This window comes from Maniola hyperantus, chromosome Z (genome assembly GCF_902806685.2).
Source record: "Maniola hyperantus chromosome Z, iAphHyp1.2, whole genome shotgun sequence".
Classification (NCBI taxonomy): domain Eukaryota; kingdom Metazoa; phylum Arthropoda; class Insecta; order Lepidoptera; family Nymphalidae; genus Maniola; species Maniola hyperantus.
In genome coordinates this window covers 3965545-3987206 of record NC_048564.1, presented here as the reverse complement: position 1 = coordinate 3987206, position 21662 = coordinate 3965545, and the positions used below count along the sequence as shown (strand labels likewise).

The 21662-nt window shown below is 36.0% G+C and overlaps 2 protein-coding genes across 17 annotated transcripts in view; one reads left to right on the top strand and one right to left on the bottom strand.

Moving 5' to 3' along the window:
• The window catches only part of LOC117995295 (coiled-coil domain-containing protein AGAP005037), a 173887-nt gene extending 167816 nt beyond the window's left edge, over positions 1–6071 (bottom strand). For 8 of the 16 annotated variants that reach the window (XM_069508873.1, XM_069508879.1, XM_069508884.1 and 5 more), the window contains exons 1-2: positions 5786–6069; positions 1959–3763 (exon numbers count right to left, since the gene is read on the bottom strand). In XM_069508873.1, the coding sequence (XP_069364974.1) occupies positions 1959–3735 (1777 nt within the window). In that variant the 5' untranslated portion in view covers positions 3736–3763; positions 5786–6069. Of the gene's footprint in view, positions 1–1958; positions 3764–5785 lie in introns of all 16 variants that reach the window. The other 8 variants (XM_034983284.2, XM_069508877.1, XM_069508882.1 and 5 more) reach the window with 3 other exon arrangements.
• A 5499-nt stretch (positions 6072–11570) lies between these two features.
• Positions 11571–19270, top strand: meigo (Solute carrier family 35 member B1 homolog meigo). Its single transcript, XM_034983573.2, has 7 exons — positions 11571–12269; positions 13024–13146; positions 13990–14226; positions 14910–14971; positions 16559–16706; positions 17542–17677; positions 18139–19270. The coding sequence occupies exons 1-7, from the start codon at positions 12078–12080 to the stop codon at positions 18204–18206; spliced, it is 966 nt and encodes a 321-aa protein (XP_034839464.1). The 5' UTR covers positions 11571–12077; the 3' UTR covers positions 18207–19270.
• Positions 19271–21662: the final 2392 nt, after the last annotated feature.

Below are 21662 nucleotides of genomic sequence, written 5' to 3'. Positions count from 1 at the left end.
TTACGCAATACTTGTAACTGAACAAAAGGACATTATTAACATTTCACTTATTTATAATTGACTAGTACGAGTAGCTCGCGACTTCTTCCGTACGAAAAAATACTCAGTATTTCTGTGGAGCTAAAATTCCAGAGAAAGTAGCCCAGAAAACTTTAATCTTTTAAGTTTTACGTATCTCTGAAACTAAGTTCATTCATTTTGGAAGAATAAATACATTTTAGAGCCTGAATAGAGAGACAAACAGATTACAATAATTTTGCGTTGATTTTTTCGTAAATCAATTTTTATCGGAGAATGCTCAGACCCTCTCAAAGGCTGTATTAAATATCTTGTTGAAAAAAAATAGGAACCAAAGGGTGGATATAGTAGATCGGGATGGTGGAGGACAGTGTTTGGTGGTGCGGTCTCCAAAATGTTTAATTCCGGTATTGGTAGCATCAAGCTGATGCAAAGCAAAGGAACGGAATAGATGAGTGAGCGCCATCGCCGGGCGTTCGATTTATTTCAGCCTTAATCATGCTAAAAAACCGGCCAAGTGCGAGTGAGACTCGCGCACTGAGGGTTCCGTACTACAGTCGTATTTTTTCGACATTTTTCACGATAATTTAAAAACTATGATGCATAAAAATAAATAAAAATCTGTTTTAGAATGCACAGGTGAAGACCTTTCATATGATTTCATTGATATAGTTAGCTGACTTCGTAAATTGAAAATAAGTACTAATTATTAGTTCATGACCACACTTTTTTTTGGTGTGATGTAACCACAAATTCACAGTTTTCAGATTTCCCCCCGAATGTCTGCTATAAGACCTACGTACCTGCCAAATTTCAGGATTCTAGGTCAACGGGAAGTACCCTGTAAGTTTCTTGACAGACCGACAGACAGACAACAAAGTGATCCTACAAGGGTTCCGTTTTTCCTTTTGAGGTATGGAACCTTAAAAATCAGTGGTAGATAATGATGTGCCCTTAGAAGAAAAGGGATTTCTTGCCGACAAATTCTTTAACTTCCAACGTTAATAGCGCCTAGCGCGGAGAATGTCAATTAAAACTTCGATCGATGTGGGCGTTCAAAGAGTAAGCTACCCTAGCAGGTAAGTATATACGTAAGTTGCTTCTTTCTTTGTTCCTTACAATAGATATAGTACGCGACAGGTCCAGATGGCATTTGGGGAGGGAACACCCCGCACAACCGCACAGCCCCCGCGCTAACCCGGTGCGGTTTAGATTAATAACCTTGCAGACTAATTCAGTTTTGTGTTCGTTGTGTATTAGTGGATTATTACTGATTTTTCTGATGATATGGCGTGATTTTGAACTTACGATTTCTTCTTTTAACGATAGCACAGCCTAATGGTATTTTAATGGATATTTGGCTTATAAAATAATTAAATGGATACTACATGGATACCTAACCTCACATGTACCTAATTATTACTAAGAATAATTATCTTTTTTCTCCCATCTTTATTTGAATAACTTTGTTAACCCTTTTTGTTAGTCTGATAAGTAGAACAAAAATATCAAAAGTTTGATTCGTGAATGTGGGCCTCTTTAGGTTTTTTGACAGATACGACAAACAAACTAACACGAACAGACAGACAGACAGACAACAAAGCGATCCTATAAGGGTTACGTTTTACTTTTGAGGTACGAAACCCTAAAAATAATTCGATAATAGTTCTCGTGAGATATTTAGCTGCTGCTAGTAGTGTTTTACCTACTATTAAATGAGTAGGTAGGTATTATCAGAGTAAAATTCCGATGAAAGCCAACGCTGCCAAAAATTGCTTTGGAAGCATCCATAGTTCAAGCCAATCATCAATTAAGAATAAATGAGACCTTGATGAATACTTTCATTGGTCTAGAATTATATCCAATACATTATCGATTGTCAATATCGATAATTTGAAACAATACCTATTATATTTAAGACTAAGGACTGGATCACTTACCTTTTCGTGACTTGCTATGCATAATAATTCTTTGGATTTCACCAACTTCAGATCCACTCTCTGATTCCGAGCACATCGAACGAGTTCCACCGGTGATAGTAACTTCATTTGTATTAATAGGCAGTCTATTACTTTGAACACCACCCAAAACACTTGTTGTACGTATTGGCGGTAAGGGAGGGTGGGTTTTTTGGTCCTTAGGCCCTAATTTCACGGCATTAAGTTCACTTCTGTGATCAATTTTACAGTTATTGTTTTTACACTGAACGTTTAAAGTTCTAACGTCTTGATGCACTGGATTTTTAGGCACGATGTTTCCTTCAAAACTTACTCGTTTTGCTTGTTGAACGACGCCACTCGCTGCTGTGGTCAATGAACCACGTTGAGAAATTGGTAAATGATTTCTATTTAAGACGTTACTGTACAAATTTTCAGGATTTCTATACTGCACTAGATCCTGGTCTGCCTGATAACCGGGCCGCTTAATGAAAGAATCAGTTCGCCGTTCCGACGCACCTCTATTGAATGGAGATGTATTCATTGTTTGAGTTGCAAAGTTTAAATCTCTACCGCGCGGCAAACTGCAACTCCTGGTGTCCGCTGTAAAAGAAGTCGGGGTGCTACAGCTAGAATTAGAATATGAAGCATACTGTGTTCTTGATCCTCTTGAAAAATTAACTAATGATTGTCTCAACAGATATTCGTCTTCTCTCTGTTTAAGCTCTTTTATTTTTTGCCAGTAAAAAGCCTCAACTCTTTGACGAGTCTTTTCTTTTTTCATTGATTCTTCAGCTTTGGTAAGATTGTTTGACAACATAGGAAATTTTGGTAAATCTTGGTAGAATGATCTCGGAGATGGTAAAGATTTATTGCTATAGCTTGATCTACTCAATGAATTTCGTTTTTCTTCTGCTTCTATCATATTTTGCTTCACGCGCTCATATGGAGACACCGTTGTGGGCATGTTTTTAATTTTGTGCCCAACAGCAATAGGAGAAGTTGGAGCAGAATAATTGTACGGTTTTTCAATATACTTTTCTTTTTTGGTTTTTCTTGAATTTTTAACGTCTTTCGAATTGTTTTTGTCAAGTGATAAACTTCGAGCTCGAATAGGTTGAATTGTACGTACTTCTGCTTCCTTTTTTGGGGATATGAGAAATTTTGTGCTTACTTTTTTTATTTCAGCACCTACTGATGCCGGGTGGGCTTGTGCTTGTGATGCTCTGTAAATTTCTATTTCGTCTAAAACGGATATTTTGTCCGTTAGTTTCTCTACAGAATGATAATAAACATCTGGGTACGGTGTTCTAGTGTAATTCTTCTGATGTTTATCGGCCATTGGGGAAGCGTATAATATTTCCTGGTTCGGCTTTGGGGGCACTTGTGGCCTCACCATATATTTTACATGTTTTTCGCTGGAACTTATGGCATTAGACTGACTCATATTCCTAACATTCTCTGATACTAAGGTACTACTAGAAGAAGTATTACTGATTAGCTCGTTACTATTCGCGTCTTTTCTATCAATAAATGCTGCTGTCGTAAGATTTTCGTAAATTCTTTCGTCATTTTGTTCGGTCTGATCAGTATGACTCTCGTACTTATCAATCACAAACTTAGGACTTTGATATTGATTACTCTTGCTGGTACCACCTGCCTTTAACTTGAAGCCAGAAGCATCTTTTAATGATGACTTGTCTTTGTTTTTGTTTGAAAAGAAAAGGTTAGGAAAAATTTTGCGAAAACTATTTCCTCTTTTTTTGTTATTCTCAGTCATCTTGTATGGTGAATTGATTGTTTACTACCTGAAACAATAAAAAGATAAAAAAATTTAAAAGTATAAATTAACATTCTTCTCTAGATTTGTGTAAAACCATCATTTGTTTTTATATAGGTACATAGAGATCGTTATATTTTATCGATATTGATGTTCGTGCCATGATAATTATTTTATTAAGGTACATACATACTTAACTGCTCTGCACTTGATAACCTTAATCTTATCTGACACTTACCTAGGCGTGGTAGAATCAGATTAGATACAATATACCTACGGTCTATACCATTTTAGAATACAAACTCAGTGAGAGCCATAACCGAGCCATGGTCGCTAACTATGGGCCTCATAAGAAAGCTCAAAGTCACTCAGCGGGCGATGGAGAGAGATGTGATAGAGATGGATAGAGCTTGGAGTTTCTCTGCGTGAACAAATCAAAAAAAAAAAAGATCCGTAGGAGAACCAAAGTAGCCGGCATAGCTCAACGGATTGCGAAGCAGAAGGGAGATTGCACATAAATTGAAAAACTGAGACATTGGGATCCCAAGGTGCGAGAATGGCGACCTAGTACCGGAAAGCGCAGCATTGGAAGACCCGCCACTAGGTGGACAGATGACTTTAAACAAGTTACAGGCCGAAGCCGCTACCATTTAGGCGGCGTAAGACCGTGGCGTGTGGAAATCCCTACAAGAGACCTATGTCCGGCAGTGGATGTCATCAGTTGATGATGATGATGATTCGACTAAAATGAGCTACACTAAAAGTTTCCCTTCATGGTCGTTGCAGGCGATAGCAGCTAATGTCCGCCCGCCCGCCCAGTCGTATTATTACCTTTTAAGTCGCTAATGGCACTTATAGACTTCTAATATTACAATAATTACGTTATACCGAGTAATGATGATCTGATCGGAGTTATCGGTCAAACTGTATAGACCTAGGTCGACTCTAGTTCCCAAAATCTGTGAAAAGTGAATACCTATTTAGGTACTTAATTTAGTGTTCAAATGATAATTTATTTCGATACCAGACATCTATACACCTACCTAGAGACGACATATCTACCTGATGTAGTTAGTAGGTACCTATGTAATGTAGGTATAGTTAGCTACTTATAGGTACGTGTCGGCTCTCGATAACAGATCGGCAATAGATACTCTTTGAAACAGAGCATTGAATGGCATGAGCATGAACAACAGGGTCAACAGCTGGCCACAAAACTCGCGAATTTATTAGTAGGTGGATAGTACAGGCTACCTAATCTACCTACCACATGACAATAGAGCGGTTATTATAGCTACGAATACAATAGCCATGATGATTATAGCGTCAAGGGACCAAGGTATACATTTTTATTGTAATCAATCATAATATAAGTAGGTACTTACTTGGGAAGGATTAAATAAGTACCTACCTATTATACCTAGTAGGTACTAGGTATTTATTACGTTTATTATTAGCACAAAAGAGCGAAATTCAAACACCAATACTTAACTATATTATTATGTACCTACCTATCTACTTTTCCTACAAAAACTTCATTTAGGTAAGCAAATAAGTACTAAAACACCTATTTATTAAGATTAAAATAAGTATAAGTACCTAGGTACTTACCTACTTACCTACCTACAAAACAAAATTTCGTAAGATTCGAGATTTATTTACTTAAAATACCTAGGTAGGTACCTACTTACATTAAAATATTAAGAAGTGCGAAAAGTGAATACCTACGTTAGGTCTCAAGCTCACCAAATAAATAGGTAGGTAGTTAACTAAGTATAGGTACCTAAATACCAAGTACTTACTATTCTAATGCAACCATTAGGTAAGTTTCTTTAAATAGCTTCTATCATCTTTTAGGTACCTACTAAACAAAACGAGCATTAATAGAGTAGGTAAACGAGACAACTATGAGTCATTAGGTAAGGCGTTAACAAACATGCGTGTTGTTCTTGTGTTGAATTTGCCGCACTTTACGAAGTCAAATTGACAACAAGTAAAAACTAACCAAATACATGACTTCTTATCATTTATAAAATGTAGATGAACTTACCAATTCATAATAATTTTAAAATAATTTATCTAAAAATATCACAATAATAAGTATAAATGGGAATACTTAATTCAAAATTATCCCAATATGACTAAGTTAGTGACACTAAGTTTCGCTAAGTTTTCAAGGAATGAAATAAATTGTGTGGTAATATATTTTCACGTAATAAACACTTCGTTCAAATGTTGTAGGTATGACAAATTTTAGAAACTCAGTCAGTCAATCCGAAACAACATAGAAATAACCTTTTACGTGCATTTAACTGCCGTATCTCTACATTTTTTATTAAGTTTGAAGGCCATGACCTCGATAACACAGGCTTTTGTTCATCAACTTAGAGTCGGTTTTCCTTTAAAATAATTGCTGTGTTCCGTTTAACGTAATATGTTTCGTACTACGATTAATTATAAAAGATGTTTTATTTGTTTTAGTTGATGTAGAGAGAGTGAGAGCCAGCGCGTGCCAGACCTTTGTTATTATAATATATAAGCTGAAAGTTTAAAGCGTGTTGTCCCCAACACAGGGAAAAACGTTCAGCGACTAACTATAAAGTTTGGATCATGGTGGCTTTGGGAGATAAGAGGTAATAAAGAATAAAGAATCTTACGCTTTGACGTAAGATTTTAAAGTAAGACGTATAAAGTCTATTTTTTTATATATTTTCTTCGTAATAGTATTAGGATTGCCAGACACCTTTTAGTTTCGTGGCAAAACCCCTGCCAGACGCCATTAAATAAGTCGTGGCAACCCTCTGCCAGATGCCATTAAATATAAGTTTGAGTCTCTGCAGGCTAATCCTGCAAATGCTACAGAATATTATATTATGTCGTGTGGTCTCTTTTTAGTGTCGTTTTTTCGTTACATCAAATCGAACGGTGTGTTATACAAACTCTATGGTCAACTATCGCCTCTACGGTCAACGATGTTTTTCTTCGCCATTTAAGCAAGTGATATTTTAATTGCATAAAATCATAGACTTAATATAGAGATAATCACATCACTGCTTAAAACGCACACAACTCCAAAAACTTAGAGGTTCAATCCCGGGTACGCCCCCGGGATCGAACCCCCGACCTTGAGCTCGCTACTCCGTCCGCTTCCCCGTCCTCGTATAATTTCTAATCCATACTTAATATTATAAATGCGAAAGTGTGTCTGTCTGTCTGTCTGCTAGCTTTTCACGGCTCAACCGTTGAACCGATTTCGACGAAATTTGGTACAGAGATAGCTTGCATCCCGGGGAAGGACATAGGCTACTTTTTATCCCGGAAAATTGAAGAGTTCTCACAGGATTTTTAAAAACCTAAATCCACGCGGACGAAGTCGCAGACACCATCTAGTTTTCCATATGTTAAAAAAAATCTCTACTGTAAAAGCTTCACACACTTCTTAGTCTCACCGTAAGAGTTTTTTTAGGTACCTACTTTAAATGATATGACTATAGCCTAACTTCATACAGATTATTCATAAGTAGATACGACTTACTTTCATATTATAATCTTCCAAATCCATTGCACCCTCTTAGGAGTGGAACTTAGTAAAATCCTTTCTTAGGTGATGCATCAGTTCTAGAAGAAACCTGTCTTCCGAATTTGAAGTTAACAATGACATTAAATTTTAAAAAAACCAAATAAACTTTTGTCCCCTATTCACCTTTAAAAGGGATGTTTTTCAGAAAAGGTAATACCTACCTACAGATTTTTATTTTTTAAACTAATATACATCTACTTTTTTTTTTTTTTTTTTTTTTTAAATAAATACCTACGTATATATTTTTTTTTTTAATACAATAAAACTTAAAGCTAGCCTTATCTAATTACTATATAAATCATGACCGCGTGGAATGGTGCCAAGAATACTGGCTGCATTTCCGCGCTGGACAGCCAGGCTGATCCGCTGCGCAAAAAATGAGCCAGCCCTTCTGTCACCAGTTGAGGCTATTAATCGCGGTGAAATGTCTCGTAAAAAATTTTTTGCACTAAGACTCCATGGCCCCAGGGTCTCCACGGCAAACGGCACAAAAATGTAACTCTCTATAAGAGAGGCATACTTGCGCCGCTTGCCGTTTTCAGCTGTTTCTGCTGCGGCTCCCGGTCTTGATGCTGTCTTCCTGATATGACACGGGGCCAATGTGTCAACGCAAGTTGCGTCCCACATTAGCGCCCGTCCCCGTTCCCAGGGAACCAGCGTCAATCCATCAGGTCTCTTGCCATCATCCCGACTAATCCCTGCCGGCTCAATGAGCGCAGGAATATTTATGGTGGCAAGAGCTCTTTTAATTGTATCGTTAAGAGAGCCATGCCTAAACAGCCTACCGGAGCTCCTTTGGCAAGAGAGTCCGTGGATTCCAAATTTATCAACCTCTTTTCCACACGGACATCTGTGCTGATGGCACAGTGGTGTTCCCAATCTGAGACCTAGAGCCACACGAAAACTTTCGTTATCTAAAAGTGTGCCGAGATTTTTTGATGGCAAGGCATGCAGCCAATACCCAGATTCCTTTTCGGATAATGCTAGAAGCCTGGCACGATCTCTGTCACTTGTAAGATTTTGAACCAAATTCGTATGTGTCAGTTGAACCAATGGCAAATCCCAAAGTTTTTGTGTAGTACGTTCCTTCGGGATGTCGACATTGGGACATCTGACCTTCCAACTCTCTAGGGCCTCTGTGGCATAGGTCAATGATGAATTGGATTTGAGAATTTGAGAGCTAAGCTCTTTTATACTATGCACAGAGGACAGAAAAGCCGGAAGAGCTACACTGGAAATTTTCCTCACGCCGATGCCACCGTACTTGACCGGTAAAGTTGCTTGGTTCCAGGAGTGCTCATCAAAAGTTAAATTTAGAATTTGTTCTAGTGTACTTTTAAGGGTGGCATCCATGTTATCGAGTAGTCCATGAAATTTCCAAATTGGGCTCGCGCGGAGAATGTAAATTAATTTAGGTACAAAAAGGCAATATACATCTACTTATATTATGTCTGTTACCTTCCTACCCCCATTTTACCCTTTAAGGGGTAGATTTTCGTAAAAACTTTTCTTAGCTGATACCTACGCCTTCAAATTAAATAACAATAGGTTGGTACTTAAAAATTTACAGATTTTTTTAAAAATTTAAAGCTAATAACCTAAATATCGATTTTCACGATTTTAACTTCAAAAACATAGGACTTTCATACAAACTTCGATCCCCCTTTCAATTTACTTAAATCGTTTAACGAGTAAAAATAACAATAGTTAAAACTTTTCTATAAAAACTCCCCCCCCCCCCCCCCCCTATTTTACCACCCTTAAGGGGGGAATTTCCCAAATTGAACTATACGGGTTTTTATTATTTAAAGTTAATAACCTAAAAGTCGATTTTCATGTCTCTCACTTCAAAAACATAGGACTTTCATACAACCTTCGACCCCCCCTTTCACACCCTTAGGGGGGGAATTTTTCAAAACCGTTTCTTAGCTGACACGTACGTCCTAGAAAGAACCTACTTTCAAAATTTAAAGTTTGTAGGCTTTATAGTTCCTGAGATTTTTTATTTAGTTATTTCGCTTTTAAATATTTAGATTAGCCTTATTTTGCCTTTATTACTATATGACCGACAGACAAACAATATTAATATAATCACACTTGTATACTAATACCATTTTTCATCCCGAATTTCCTTCATAAACCTACTGCAGCTGTTTAGGAATTGTATAGAACGCCTATGCGAAATATGAAATTAATACAAAATATTTTATAAATTGCCTGAATGTTCTAGGTATTTTATAGAATGCCTAGATATTCTATACAATACTGGATTATACAGACTTTGAGTAACATATAAAAGGCCGTGCGTGCCAGGCCTTTTAGTTTTTTCAGTGCCAGTTTATCTGCGTATTGACTTTAAGGGCGTCTGGCATGAGGTTATAAGTTTTGGACATTTTTAGGATTCCGTACCTCAAACGGAAAAAAGGAACCCACGTAGGATCACTCCGTTGTCTATCAGCTGTCTTCCTGTCGTATCTGTCAAGACAAGGGAATCAAAACCTAGGGTCCTCCCGTCCCTAGACCCGATCTCGTTGGCCAGGTAGGTACGCGCAGTAGGTAATACAAGGTAGGTTATTACAGCACAAGTAAAGGAAAAAATCCGAAAACCGTGAGTTTGTGAATTTACAATACAAAAAATAAATAAATGTGTTCTTGAACAAATAATGTATTGGTACTATCTTATAAACCACATCATAGATGGAACTGTCCGTTATAAAATTGCATGAGGACACGAGTGGGGTGGGATTAAAAAGTGTTATTTCTTCTACGATGTTTTTGGAATACCTATACTAGATTACTATACCTAACCTACTTATTAGGACAAGAACCATTGATTGGAACTCGTACCTAGTATTTTATTTAACCGACTTCAAAAAAAGAGGAGATTCCATAATAATATTTTATGGGGTCCGGTGCCAATGAGATGCTATTGTAGTCTCATAAAAATATGAAGTCTAGTCGTAGATAGAGTAATAAAGGTACATTGAAGTACTTTGTAACCGCGTATGAGATAGCGATAGCACGACTCACGTACCTATTTAGTCGACGTTAGCCCGATTAGTGTACTCACAGAGTACAGTGTTGGTACCTAACTTTGGAATTTCATTTCCGTATTTTTCATGAGATTCTGGTCTACCTATAGAAACCGTTCCAGAATATTTTCATCTGCATTTGAAAAAATATTAAAGACTAGCCGATGCCCGCGACTTCGTACACGTGGATTTAGGTTTTTAATAATCCCGTGGGAACTCTTTGATTTTCCGTGATAAAAAGTAGCCTATGTCACTCTCTAGGTCTTAAACTATACCTACTCATGCTGACTGATTTTAAAAGAGAATAGTTTAAAGCGTAAAATTTAACTCCTGATGCACCATTTTAACTTTTTGTGTCAAATTTCATGTCAAAAGTACGATTTTAACGTAGTAGTACTTCCAACTTCTTTGGATTTTACAAGGATTTTACATGACATGACAGTTGACACGGAGTTAAAATGGCGCGTGAGGAGTATTTTACGATACGACGACTGCGTAAAATTGGACGGTATTTTTTATTTTTACTCTATTCATTTTTATGACATTTGCAATTGACATATTTTAGTCAATGTTTTTACTTTTAGGGATTTCGTCTTATTTTAGGGTGAAACGACTAATATTAGGTACTACTTGGGATTTATTAATACTGACAGGGATCTATGCCCGTTTTCACTAACCACGAACAAGGCAGCGTCTAACTAGGTAATGCCTAAGCTAAAAAGATTCCTTAGGTCGAATTTACAGCATTCTTTTATTGATGATTGATGTAATAAAACCTTGTTTGAATAGTCTAAGAATAAAACACACAGTGACAGGTAAATCTGTCATTAAGATATCGCTGGGTAAAATAAAACTTCAGATGCTAACACTATTATTCATACCTACCCATTAATATTTTTTTTAAGTTTTGAAAGAATTATCATTCTTCTTTATCATAAGGGATATGTTTTATCCCTTATGATAAATCTTACAATGCAGATTGAAAAAAAACTAGTTATCTAGTTAAGAGCAGAATTGATTTTATTTTTCAATCTGCATTGTGGAAAAATAAAACAGTCTTTTTAAAGTATTGTAGGTATTAAGTTAACGTCATAAGAGTTAAGCAGGTATTATTATTCGTACGAGAGTCATTTCAATTATACTTAAATAATAGTTATGCGCCGGCCTAAGGGATGATTTAAGCCAACACGGGGCGGGAACAAGCTGTGCCACAGACGAGGTACGTGCAAGACACGGATTCAAAACATCACAAACATCATTATGAAGCAGTTTTAAATATTTTTCCACTAGCATAAATCATTCATCAATCAACCTAACTACCTAGGGATATCTTCTCATGAGTCGTGGCCTATTATTTCAGAACAATAATTTTAAGTCGAAATCTTATAGAAACTAGGGTAAAACTAAAATAATACGTGGAAACACTGCATTTAATGTCATTTTTGACACTTGACAGTTTGCAAGTTTGACGTTTTGGCCAGTAGTTATAATTTTGAAGAAATGTTTACGTTTTTTGGTGTACGTGTAATTTTTGTATTTGATATTCGTTCAATATGACTTAAAGTGGTTACTTTCTATAAAAATAATAATACTACATATTACGTGTCTTTCTAACCTAGGAACTGGGACGTCGACAACATTTAGTTTTCATAGAACAACGCTGAACTCTGTACACAGTACTTTATTTTATAGTATAAATTATATTAAGAGTATTCCTATAATAAGCAAGAATGCTTAAAGTTACGAGTGAAGTTCGTTTTATTTTTTACGCAAGTTCCATATTCATATGCTATTTCGTATTTGGAATGTTACAAGAGAAAATAACAAGAGGAAAGTATGGTGTGAACGATAAGTATACATGCTCGCTCACCCTCGTGTTAATACAATGTGTAGTGAACTACATATTTGCGCAAATATTAATGGTATGTTATTATTTTATTTATTACTACTTAGCTCATGCCCACGACTTAATCTGTGTGTACCTACTACACAAATTTCAAGCTCTTATTTTAACCCCTAAGTGATTAATTACCATAAAATCCTTTCTTAGCAAAGGCCTACATCATAATAGCTATCTGCATGCCAAATTTCAGCCAGATCTATCTAGTAGTTTGAGGTTGATAGATCAGTCAGTCAGTCACCTTTTCCTTTATATTTTATTGTATTACTTATTACTAGCCAACCCACCCTGGCTTCGCTGGGGTAAAATTTCTGAGAATCCCTACTTAGCACAGGTGTATGTTAGGCTTAATTTGCAGTTTGTGATGTGCAGGGTTTCCTTTCAAGTTAGCCCACTTCCATCTCAGACTGTATAATCACTTACTACCAGGTAAGATCACAGTCAAAAGTTAAAAGATGACAAGTGATTACTTAACAGGTTCTTGTATCTTGGGTTTCTTTTTCACACTTCGATGTAGGCAGCTGTTTTGTCAGGGCGTGAGTCTTTATCTCTCCCATTCGTCGTCTTCTCGCTTTTTTATAATATGTTCGATTAGCTTAGCGTACTTTTCCCATTATTCTTCATTCTTCAACATTCTGGGTATCAGGTTTTGCGGATTTAGTTTATCTTCCTTATGGAACCTTTTCACCATTTGCTAAGTTTCTCTCCTGTTGAAACACACAGCACTCTGTATCTAGATATGTATAGTATAACAACCTTTCCTTAAACTTTTTCAGTTGTCGTGGAACCATGAAAAGGATACAACTAGAAAGATGTACTACTTTGCCTCAGCACTGACATACTTATTAGCAATGGTGTGTTCTGTGATGGCGCTACAGTATATTAACTACCCCACTCAGGTAATTCTTTACACTGTCCATTAAGAATCATTTTACCTTTGACGTTTGTCATTGTATGTTGGCAGTTGACACTACTTGCTACTAAGCACTCGAGTGCCAAATTGTGTTACCATATTATATGCATGCATATTATATGTTATTTTACAAGCAATTGTAATAATAATTATCAACTGACAGACTTCCACTGCTGGACACGGGTCTCTTCACTCTTATAGGGATTTCCACACGCCATACACTTACGCTGCCTGAATGCAGTGGCTCCTTGAGACTCGTTTTAAGTTATCTGTCCACCTACTTGGGGGGTCTTATAACGCTGCGCTTTTCGATGCGAGGTCGCCATTCTAGCACCTTGAGACACTAACCGTGTTTTCAAACTATGTGCCCTGCTCTTGGTATATATATGTAAATTTTTAATTTAATTTGATTTACCATATTAAGTCCAAAATACTTGAGATATTGCAGGAGGTTAGGGGTTCGATCCCGGGCATGCACCTTTAACTTTTCAGAGTCATGTGTGTCTTAAGTAATTAAATATCACTTGCTTAAATAGTGAAGAAAAACATCGTGATTCGTGAGGAAACTTGCATGACTGAGAGTTCTCCAAAATGTTCTCTAATGTGTGTGAAGTCTACTAATCCGCACATGGCCAGCATGGTAATCTATGGCGAACACCCTTCTCACTCTGAGAGGAAGCCCGTGCTCTATACTGAGCTGGCGATGGGTTGATCATGATTATGACTTGCGATATTGTGCTATTTGCTGATGATATGTCTTTAAGTAGGTATCTAGTTAAAGAAATTCTGATTGTACTTTGTAGTTAAAATGTTATTTATTTATTTTCAGGTTGTTGGTAAAGCTGCGAAGCCTATTCCTGTCATGATCCTGGGTGTTCTAATAGGACGCAAAGTGTATCCACTGAAGAAGTATTTATTTGTCTTCCTGATTGTTGTTGGAATCGTCATGTTTATGTACAAGGACCAAGGAAAGAAAGCAATTAATGATGATTCTCAAGGAGTGGGCATCGGAGAAGTGTTACTGATTCTGTCCTTGACCATGGATGGCTTAACTGGAGCTGTTCAGGTAAACAGTTTTAATGATTATTTGCTCCTTTGTCATTTACTTCATCTTGATCAACTCATTGGCAGCTCAGTACTGAGAACAATCTCCTTTCATGATCCATAATATCAAACCTTAATAATCATAAGGGTTTAGTAGTACTAGTGTAAATTAATCTTTGTCCGCCATACCTTAGATTATGCGCGTATCAATCATCCAATTGAGCTGAGACTTTGTACTGCTGCTCGATTGCGCTAGAATGACAGCTACAATGTCACGATCACAATCACCTCTGATTGGTTGACGCTTGCTCACTATTGGCTACAATACATAGTTGCAACAAGAAATTAAGATTGTAATAATTATTGATGCAGGTTTTACGAAATCGACCTACAGTTGTTCATTGTATTATCGATACTTAAGAAAATATACATAATAAAAACAAGATGATACCTGTGAATTCGTTCGTCAGCTTAGAAATTTCTCTATAAAGAAAAGAAAGAAACTCCTATTTTAAACCATTAGGGGTTAAATTTTCAAAAATCCTTTCTTAGCAGTTATCACATTGTAATAGCTATCTGCACGCCATATTTCAGCCTGATTCGTCCAGTAGTTTGAGCTGTGCGTTGATAGATTAGTCAGTCCGTCAGTCAGTCACCTGTTCCTTTAATAATAATATATTTAGATATGTGTGTATCTCCTTCCAGGAAAGAATAAAGAGTGAATCAGCGCCTACAGCGTATTCCATGATGCTCAACACAAATTTGTGGTATGTATAAAATGTTGGTATCACATATTATTGTGTTATAAGAGAATATCATTGCATTTTGTACTGTGGTTACTGAATTGTTAAGCTATGTACATATTGACTCAGTAGGCCATTGATCTAAACGTATAAGATATTTTTAAGGAAATCTGGCAAAATACAGACAATAGGCTAGTTGACACTTTTTTTAAGTAGGTCTTAAATGGTTAATATTTGTCCTATTAGATCAAAAAAATTAACACTATATTTTTTTGCGCCCTAAAAACCGTAAAACTTTAATTTAAAAATATATTTTTCTTAGACAGGTGAAAACACTGTCGGCCATGTTTGGCCGATAGATTATCTGTGCTCTGACGTCATGCATTTGTAAACAACAGCATAACCTCCCAAAGTTTAATAAACATGACTTCTATACTAGTTTACATGAAAAATATAGTAATTATCGTTATTGTATCATCCGAGAATGTAAAAACGCATCGATAAAGACCACAGGAAAGTTGTGGATTAGAGTGCCCAGTGAAATAAATATACGTAACACGCGAAGACTTGCTTAAAAAGATCCTATATCACTAACGACTGCAACCCAAATTTATTTTTGCAAAGATCACTTTGTTGTAAGTCTTACTTAATAACTTATTCAATTTATAAAGAGAAAACGATATTTTTTTACGTTTACTATGAGTTTTTGGAAATATATAAAAACTAGCTTATGCTCGTGACTTCGCCCGCGTGGACTTCATAAATTTCAAACCCCCATTTAACCCACTCAGGGGTGGAATTTCAAAAAATCCTTTCCTAGTGGATACCTTCTCTTTACCTACAAAGAACACACCCACCAAATTTCATGTATCTAGGACCAGCTGTTTAGATGTTTAGGCTGTGCGTTGATATATAAGTTAGTCAGGAGGACTTGAAATTTTATATAATTATATGGATACTACGTTAGTCAATAGGGATGACATTTGTTTGTTTACATATTTAATGACGTCACATCATGGCTGACAGCGTTTTCTGAGTTTCAAATAAAAATAAAAACTGTATTTTTTTAAATTGGATTTATATATCCATCCTGCGTTTTTAATAATTGTTATTGATATATTTCGTTGTCTTAAGCAAAATACTATAATAAATAATCATTTATTGGACGAAATTAGATATGAGTCAAGTAGCCTATTATAGATTCAGGCATATGACAGTGTGCCAGGCCAAGTTTCGGCCTACCGCTCGTAGTGAGTCAATTTGTGTAAGCATTTACAACAATTAGTAAATAATAATAATCAGTACCCGGCAGGACATACTGCATATCAAACTTTAGAAAGAGATTTTGACTTCGTGGAGCGTTGTCTCTGTCACTCACACCTATATGACGTTGTGTTGGTCTCAATGCCAGAAACAATGCTGTACAAAACCGTTATCTGTTTCAAAAGCTCGATGTGCAATCTTTCCTGCCGGGTACTGATACAAAAATGAAATGACTACGTATGTATGTAGCACTTTCGAGAGTGCTCGAAGTGAACTCTTAATACTAAAATATACTCCACTCCAGTTTATCAGCTATTCCAATCTCACTATTAATAAACCTGTTTTCAGGTCATCAATAATAATAACAGTGGGCGTGATTCTAAGTGGCGAAATCTTGGAATTTTGGACATTTGTTAGCAAGTACCCTGAAGTTATCATCTATATAAGTAGCTTCGCTCTCACGGGTGCTCTGGGGCAACTCTTTATATTTTACATGGTAAGTACAAGTATAATCATTATTATTTGATTACTTTGTTCACTTACTTCGCATGGATTTAGGTTTTCAAAAACCATGTGGGAACTCTGATTTTCCAAAATAAAAAGTACGTCAAACCTTTAAGTTAGGTTAATCCATACTAATATTATAAATGCGAAAGTGTGTCTGTCTGTCTGTCTGCTAGCTTTTCACGGCTCGACCGTTCAACCGATTTTGACGAAATTTGGTACAGAGGTAGCTGCAACCTGGGGAACGACATAGGCTACTTTTTATCCCGGAAATTTAGAAGTTGCCACAGGATTTTTAAAAACCTAATCCACGCGTACGAAGTCGCGGGCATCAGTTAGTACTTCAGCCCGATCCGTCCAGTAGTTTGAGCTGTGCGTTGATAGATCAGTCAGTCAGTCACCTTTTCCTTTTATATATGTTTATAGATTACAAACTTGGACTCTGTATAATATATAATGTAATATATTATGTAGAATAAATATAAAATAATTTTTAAACTCTGTCACACTACTAATAAATGAACCCCACAATTATATCATACTTCTAATAATCTGCATTTGTCTTATTCTCTGGAAGTTTAGTTATGAAGGTCTCACTTCTACCCAGTGTGAACTGCACATATTTTACTAGCTGATTTAGATTTCTAAAAATCCTGTGGGAACTCTTTGATTTCCTGGGATAAAAAGTAGCCTATGTCACTCTCCAAGTCTTTAACTATACTCATGCAAAAAATTAAGGCGATCCGTTACTGTTGCGGAGTGATTAAAGGACAAACCAACAAACAAACACACTTTCACATTTGTAATATGGGTACTGATTTTCACAGGTAGCGGAGTTTGGTCCTCTCCCATGTGCAGTAGTAACAACAACGAGAAAATTCTTTACTGTCCTTGCGTCTGTTATTATATTTGGAAACGTCTTATTAGCACGACAGTGGCTTGGGGCCATTTTAGTATTTACTGGTAAGTTGAATTAGATTTAAAATTGAACCTTTTTCTCTTTATTTATCCATCTGATTAGTCGTGTTTAGTTATAATTGTTTTCTCAATAAAATAATATAAAATGATGCAGTAGTAAATCATCATGATCAACCCATGATCGACTCACTACAGAGCACGGGTTTCCTTTCAGAATGAGAAGGGGTTTGACCACCACGCTAGCCAAGTGCGGATTGGCAGACTTTACACACCTTTGAGAACATTATGAAGAACTCTCATGCGTCCCGGTTTCCTCACAATGTTTTCCTTCACCGTTAAAGAAAGTGATATTTAATTACTTAAAATGCACATAATTCCGAAAAGTGAGAGAAACGTACTCGGGATCGAACCCCCGACCTCCGATTAGGAGGCGGACGTTTTAACCACTAGGCTATCACGGCTACCTAGTAGTAAATACTAAATAGTTATTCAATATTTGTTTGCAGGTCTATTTTTAGACATCTTCTATAATAAAGGAAAAGCTCAGCCAGCAAAGAAAGTACAAATTAAATGACTAAAAGGTGACGGTGATCGTATACCAAAAGACGACACGCAAGAGGCGCTACAGCCGCAAAACGTGCGCGCAACACATAATTCAGTATAGTTCTTGCATTTCATGAAGGCCACTGACTCATGCTTGTGTTTAAGTCGTATCGGTATACGTAAGGTACACTAAATGTGTGCGTTTGACAGCGTTTGCTCGCGACTGATTGGTCCGACATGCACGCACACTTACGCAATGACCACTTAAACGACGTTACCACAAGTAAAGTTCACTAGCCTTCGTGAATTGCAAGAACTGTACTGTAAATACGCGAACGAACTACGGATAACGTAGACAGAGTTTGGCGCTGGAGTTTCAAATGTACATTTTATTATTATGTATGATATACGTGGTTTTTTCAAAGAAATTTCAAAGTAATTTTGAATCGTTAAATGCATCTACCTCTGGTTTGACATGCCTATTCTACCGAGAGAACCAAATACCAGATAATCCTACTAAAAACAAGTTATTCTTTACAGTGTTCAAATTTGTTGCTACTACCTTTCTTTCATGTTGTAATAGAAGAGCAACAGATTTAAACATAGCCATCGAGGTTGGTTAGTTTTACATTGCTGCTTCACTGGGTGATATTAAAATATTTTTTCGTAGAAAACCTTCAACGGATTAAAAAATGAGCTCCGTGCCTATCAATCAGTGTTAGAAACTGAGTAAGCGAAGCGAGTCAGTCACATTGACACGTAAGTTACATATAGGTATACAGTTACCAAACTTACATCATCTCTTTTACTCGTTCTGAGGCTCCGAGAAATAGACGAAGATCACTATATCTCGTTTTAAAATTTGACGCATGAATATATAAGGGTGGCCACTAGTTGTAGCTCCGTCCAGTGCAATTATTGGTCCGAGGGTCTGACACCATTCGCAGTTTCAGCACTGAAATTGAAAAATGAGTTGCATTCGTCGCAAGCGGTTTGGTCATAGCAAAACTGTTTTTGACCATTTTATTTTATTTTAAGCAATTTATGTGTGACATAGGCTACTTTTATTTAGACAAATAGGCATATTTTTATATTTTCTCTTATTGAATGAATGAATTTTATGTTGACATTGACAATAGAATATTTGTACATTTCTTATTCTAAAAATACCTCTATTATTAAGTTCATCTTGACATTCTAAAATTTATTTAATTATTTAAGGGTATAATACATTTTATTCGAATGTTTATTTAGATTAAAGGTATGATTCTGAACCACGCTGCACGCAGCAGCGCTGCCGCAACAGTGCTGTCACCAGCTGTCACAGTCCTGTCGCGGCACTACTGGTCCCCATACAATCTCTATAAGCTTATATGACATTACATTCCGAGTTAGGCAGCAGTGTCGCGGCAGCAATGTAGCGGAACATTACTGCCAAGCTCGGAATGTAATGTTATATAAGCTTATAGAGATTGTATGGGGACCAGTAGCACCGCGACAGGAATGTGACAGCTGGTGACAGCAGCGCTGCTGCGTGCAGCGTGGTTCGGAATCATACCTAATGTTTTGCTTACAATGTGGGAGTATATTACATCGGCTTTTAGAATGACATTTTATCTTTGTAGAGCGTTGTCTCTGTCACTTATTGCTACATATATACTTATTTTATTATACATTGCTAGTGCTCTACAAATTTGCTGTCTCCTTCTAAAGATCGATGCACTTTTGACCGCGTACTTGTAGGTTCTTTATGTGTAGTAATTTCACTTCTCACGCGCCATTTTAACTTTAATGTCAAAAGTACGATTTTAGTCTTTATTTTAAAGGTTAACCGTACTTTTGACAATTGACCCATAGAGTTGCGTGCAAAGGCATTTTGTACGGACTATATGTTTTCTTATTTATTACCTCTATGACGTATTTTTACTATTTGACATTGGCAATGAATAATTGGGTGTTTTCCTACTTTTGAATTTGATAAATATTATTACTTTATTATAAACTAGGATAAAAATAATGACGTACGCTGAAAACATATTAAAATTCAACAAAGATTTACAAAGTTACAGGCATTTTAATTTTGGAGTGGGAGGGTCTTCTATCTCTTTCTCGCAAAACGAAAATTTGTAGGAAACCGCATGAATCTACTATGGCATTAGTAAGGTGTGACGTCAAAATGCTATATCGCTATCTCTTTCTAACTTTTTTGTTATTTGATCGATTTAAGGCGAGTCACCGAGACTAAGCGGAAAAAAATGGTTTGCTAGATCAAATGTTTTAGGTATTTACTATTAAATAATGGCCTTGCTAAAAATATACAATATACCTAAAGACATTGTCTAAAGAATGTGCTACTTTGATATACAATAGGAAGTACTTCACTCGATCAAATAAAATCTTGAAATAAGCCGAAATAAAAGTCTAAAACGAATTATTTAATACTAAAATTTCTGACTTGGCAAATAATTTTTATATGGAAATATTTGTCTTTAAGTACTACAGAGAACCTGCTAAATTTTGGTTTTCAACAAGACTTCTATAATTTATTAAATTCAAATTTAACGTTTGAAACACAGAATTTGAACGTTGCCAAGCGGTTTACTTCAAAGCCGCGCTGCTCGCCTCGGTGATTCGCCTTAATTAGTTTTCAGTTTTTAAGTCATTATTTTTATCCTAGTTTATAATAAATTAAAAAAAAAATTTAAAAGAGTCGAATACCCAATTGTACAATTTTTATTTTAAGAATACCTCTATTCATAATTATTACATCTTGACATTTTAAAATTTAGTTACATTTAAGGATAGATAAATTTTATTCAACTGATTATTTAAAGTTTTGCTTAAAATGTGCGAGTAGAGCAGGTTCTTCTTAACTCTCTTATTTGTGAGTCTCTGACAAGTGAGTTAAGCCGTCATATTATGTAATATTATATAATAACGGCGGTATAAGTCCCGGAAATTGCTAATTGCGCTGAAACCATGTCTCATTAACATCGAAATGACGTCATTTGACGTATATTTAAGGACAAATATACCATCAGCTCGAAACTTCAGTCTAGTGCTGACGTCACTAAAATGGTGGCCACGCGCATTAGCAATTTGCTGGTCTATTAACCCACTCTTCCGATCCGAGTCCGTGAAAATACGTTCCTTTTTGTTTTGTATGGAACCTTATGACAATAATATTATGTCGTAGATAATTGCTGGTATTCTCACGGATGACGGATAGAACTCGGATGACGTACCTAATCGCCGTAAATATATTTATAGTAAATTATCCTTTTACACATACAGATGAATATGTTTATTTGGACATTGAAATAGATAAAATAATCTTTTTATTATATGATTTTAATACAATTTTTAAACTGTGAATGTTATTTGATAATTTGTTTATAATGAAATTTATATGAAATATAAATTGTCTTTTAGTAAACTACTAAAATGTTATTTTATTTTTCATCTATTAAACCTAAAGGGCTAAATG

Bases quoted from the DNA above. Each gene is read 5' to 3' on its own strand.
- meigo (XM_034983573.2), top strand. From the start codon at position 12,078: ATGCTTAAAGTTACGAGTGAAGTTCGTTTTATTTTTTACGCAAGTTCC. The intron at 14,227-14,909 runs GTAAACAGTTTT...ATCTCCTTCCAG, and splicing joins GCTTAACTGGAGCTGTTCAG to GAAAGAATAAAGAGTGAATC. The intron at 16,707-17,541 runs GTAAGTACAAGT...TGATTTTCACAG, and splicing joins AACTCTTTATATTTTACATG to GTAGCGGAGTTTGGTCCTCT.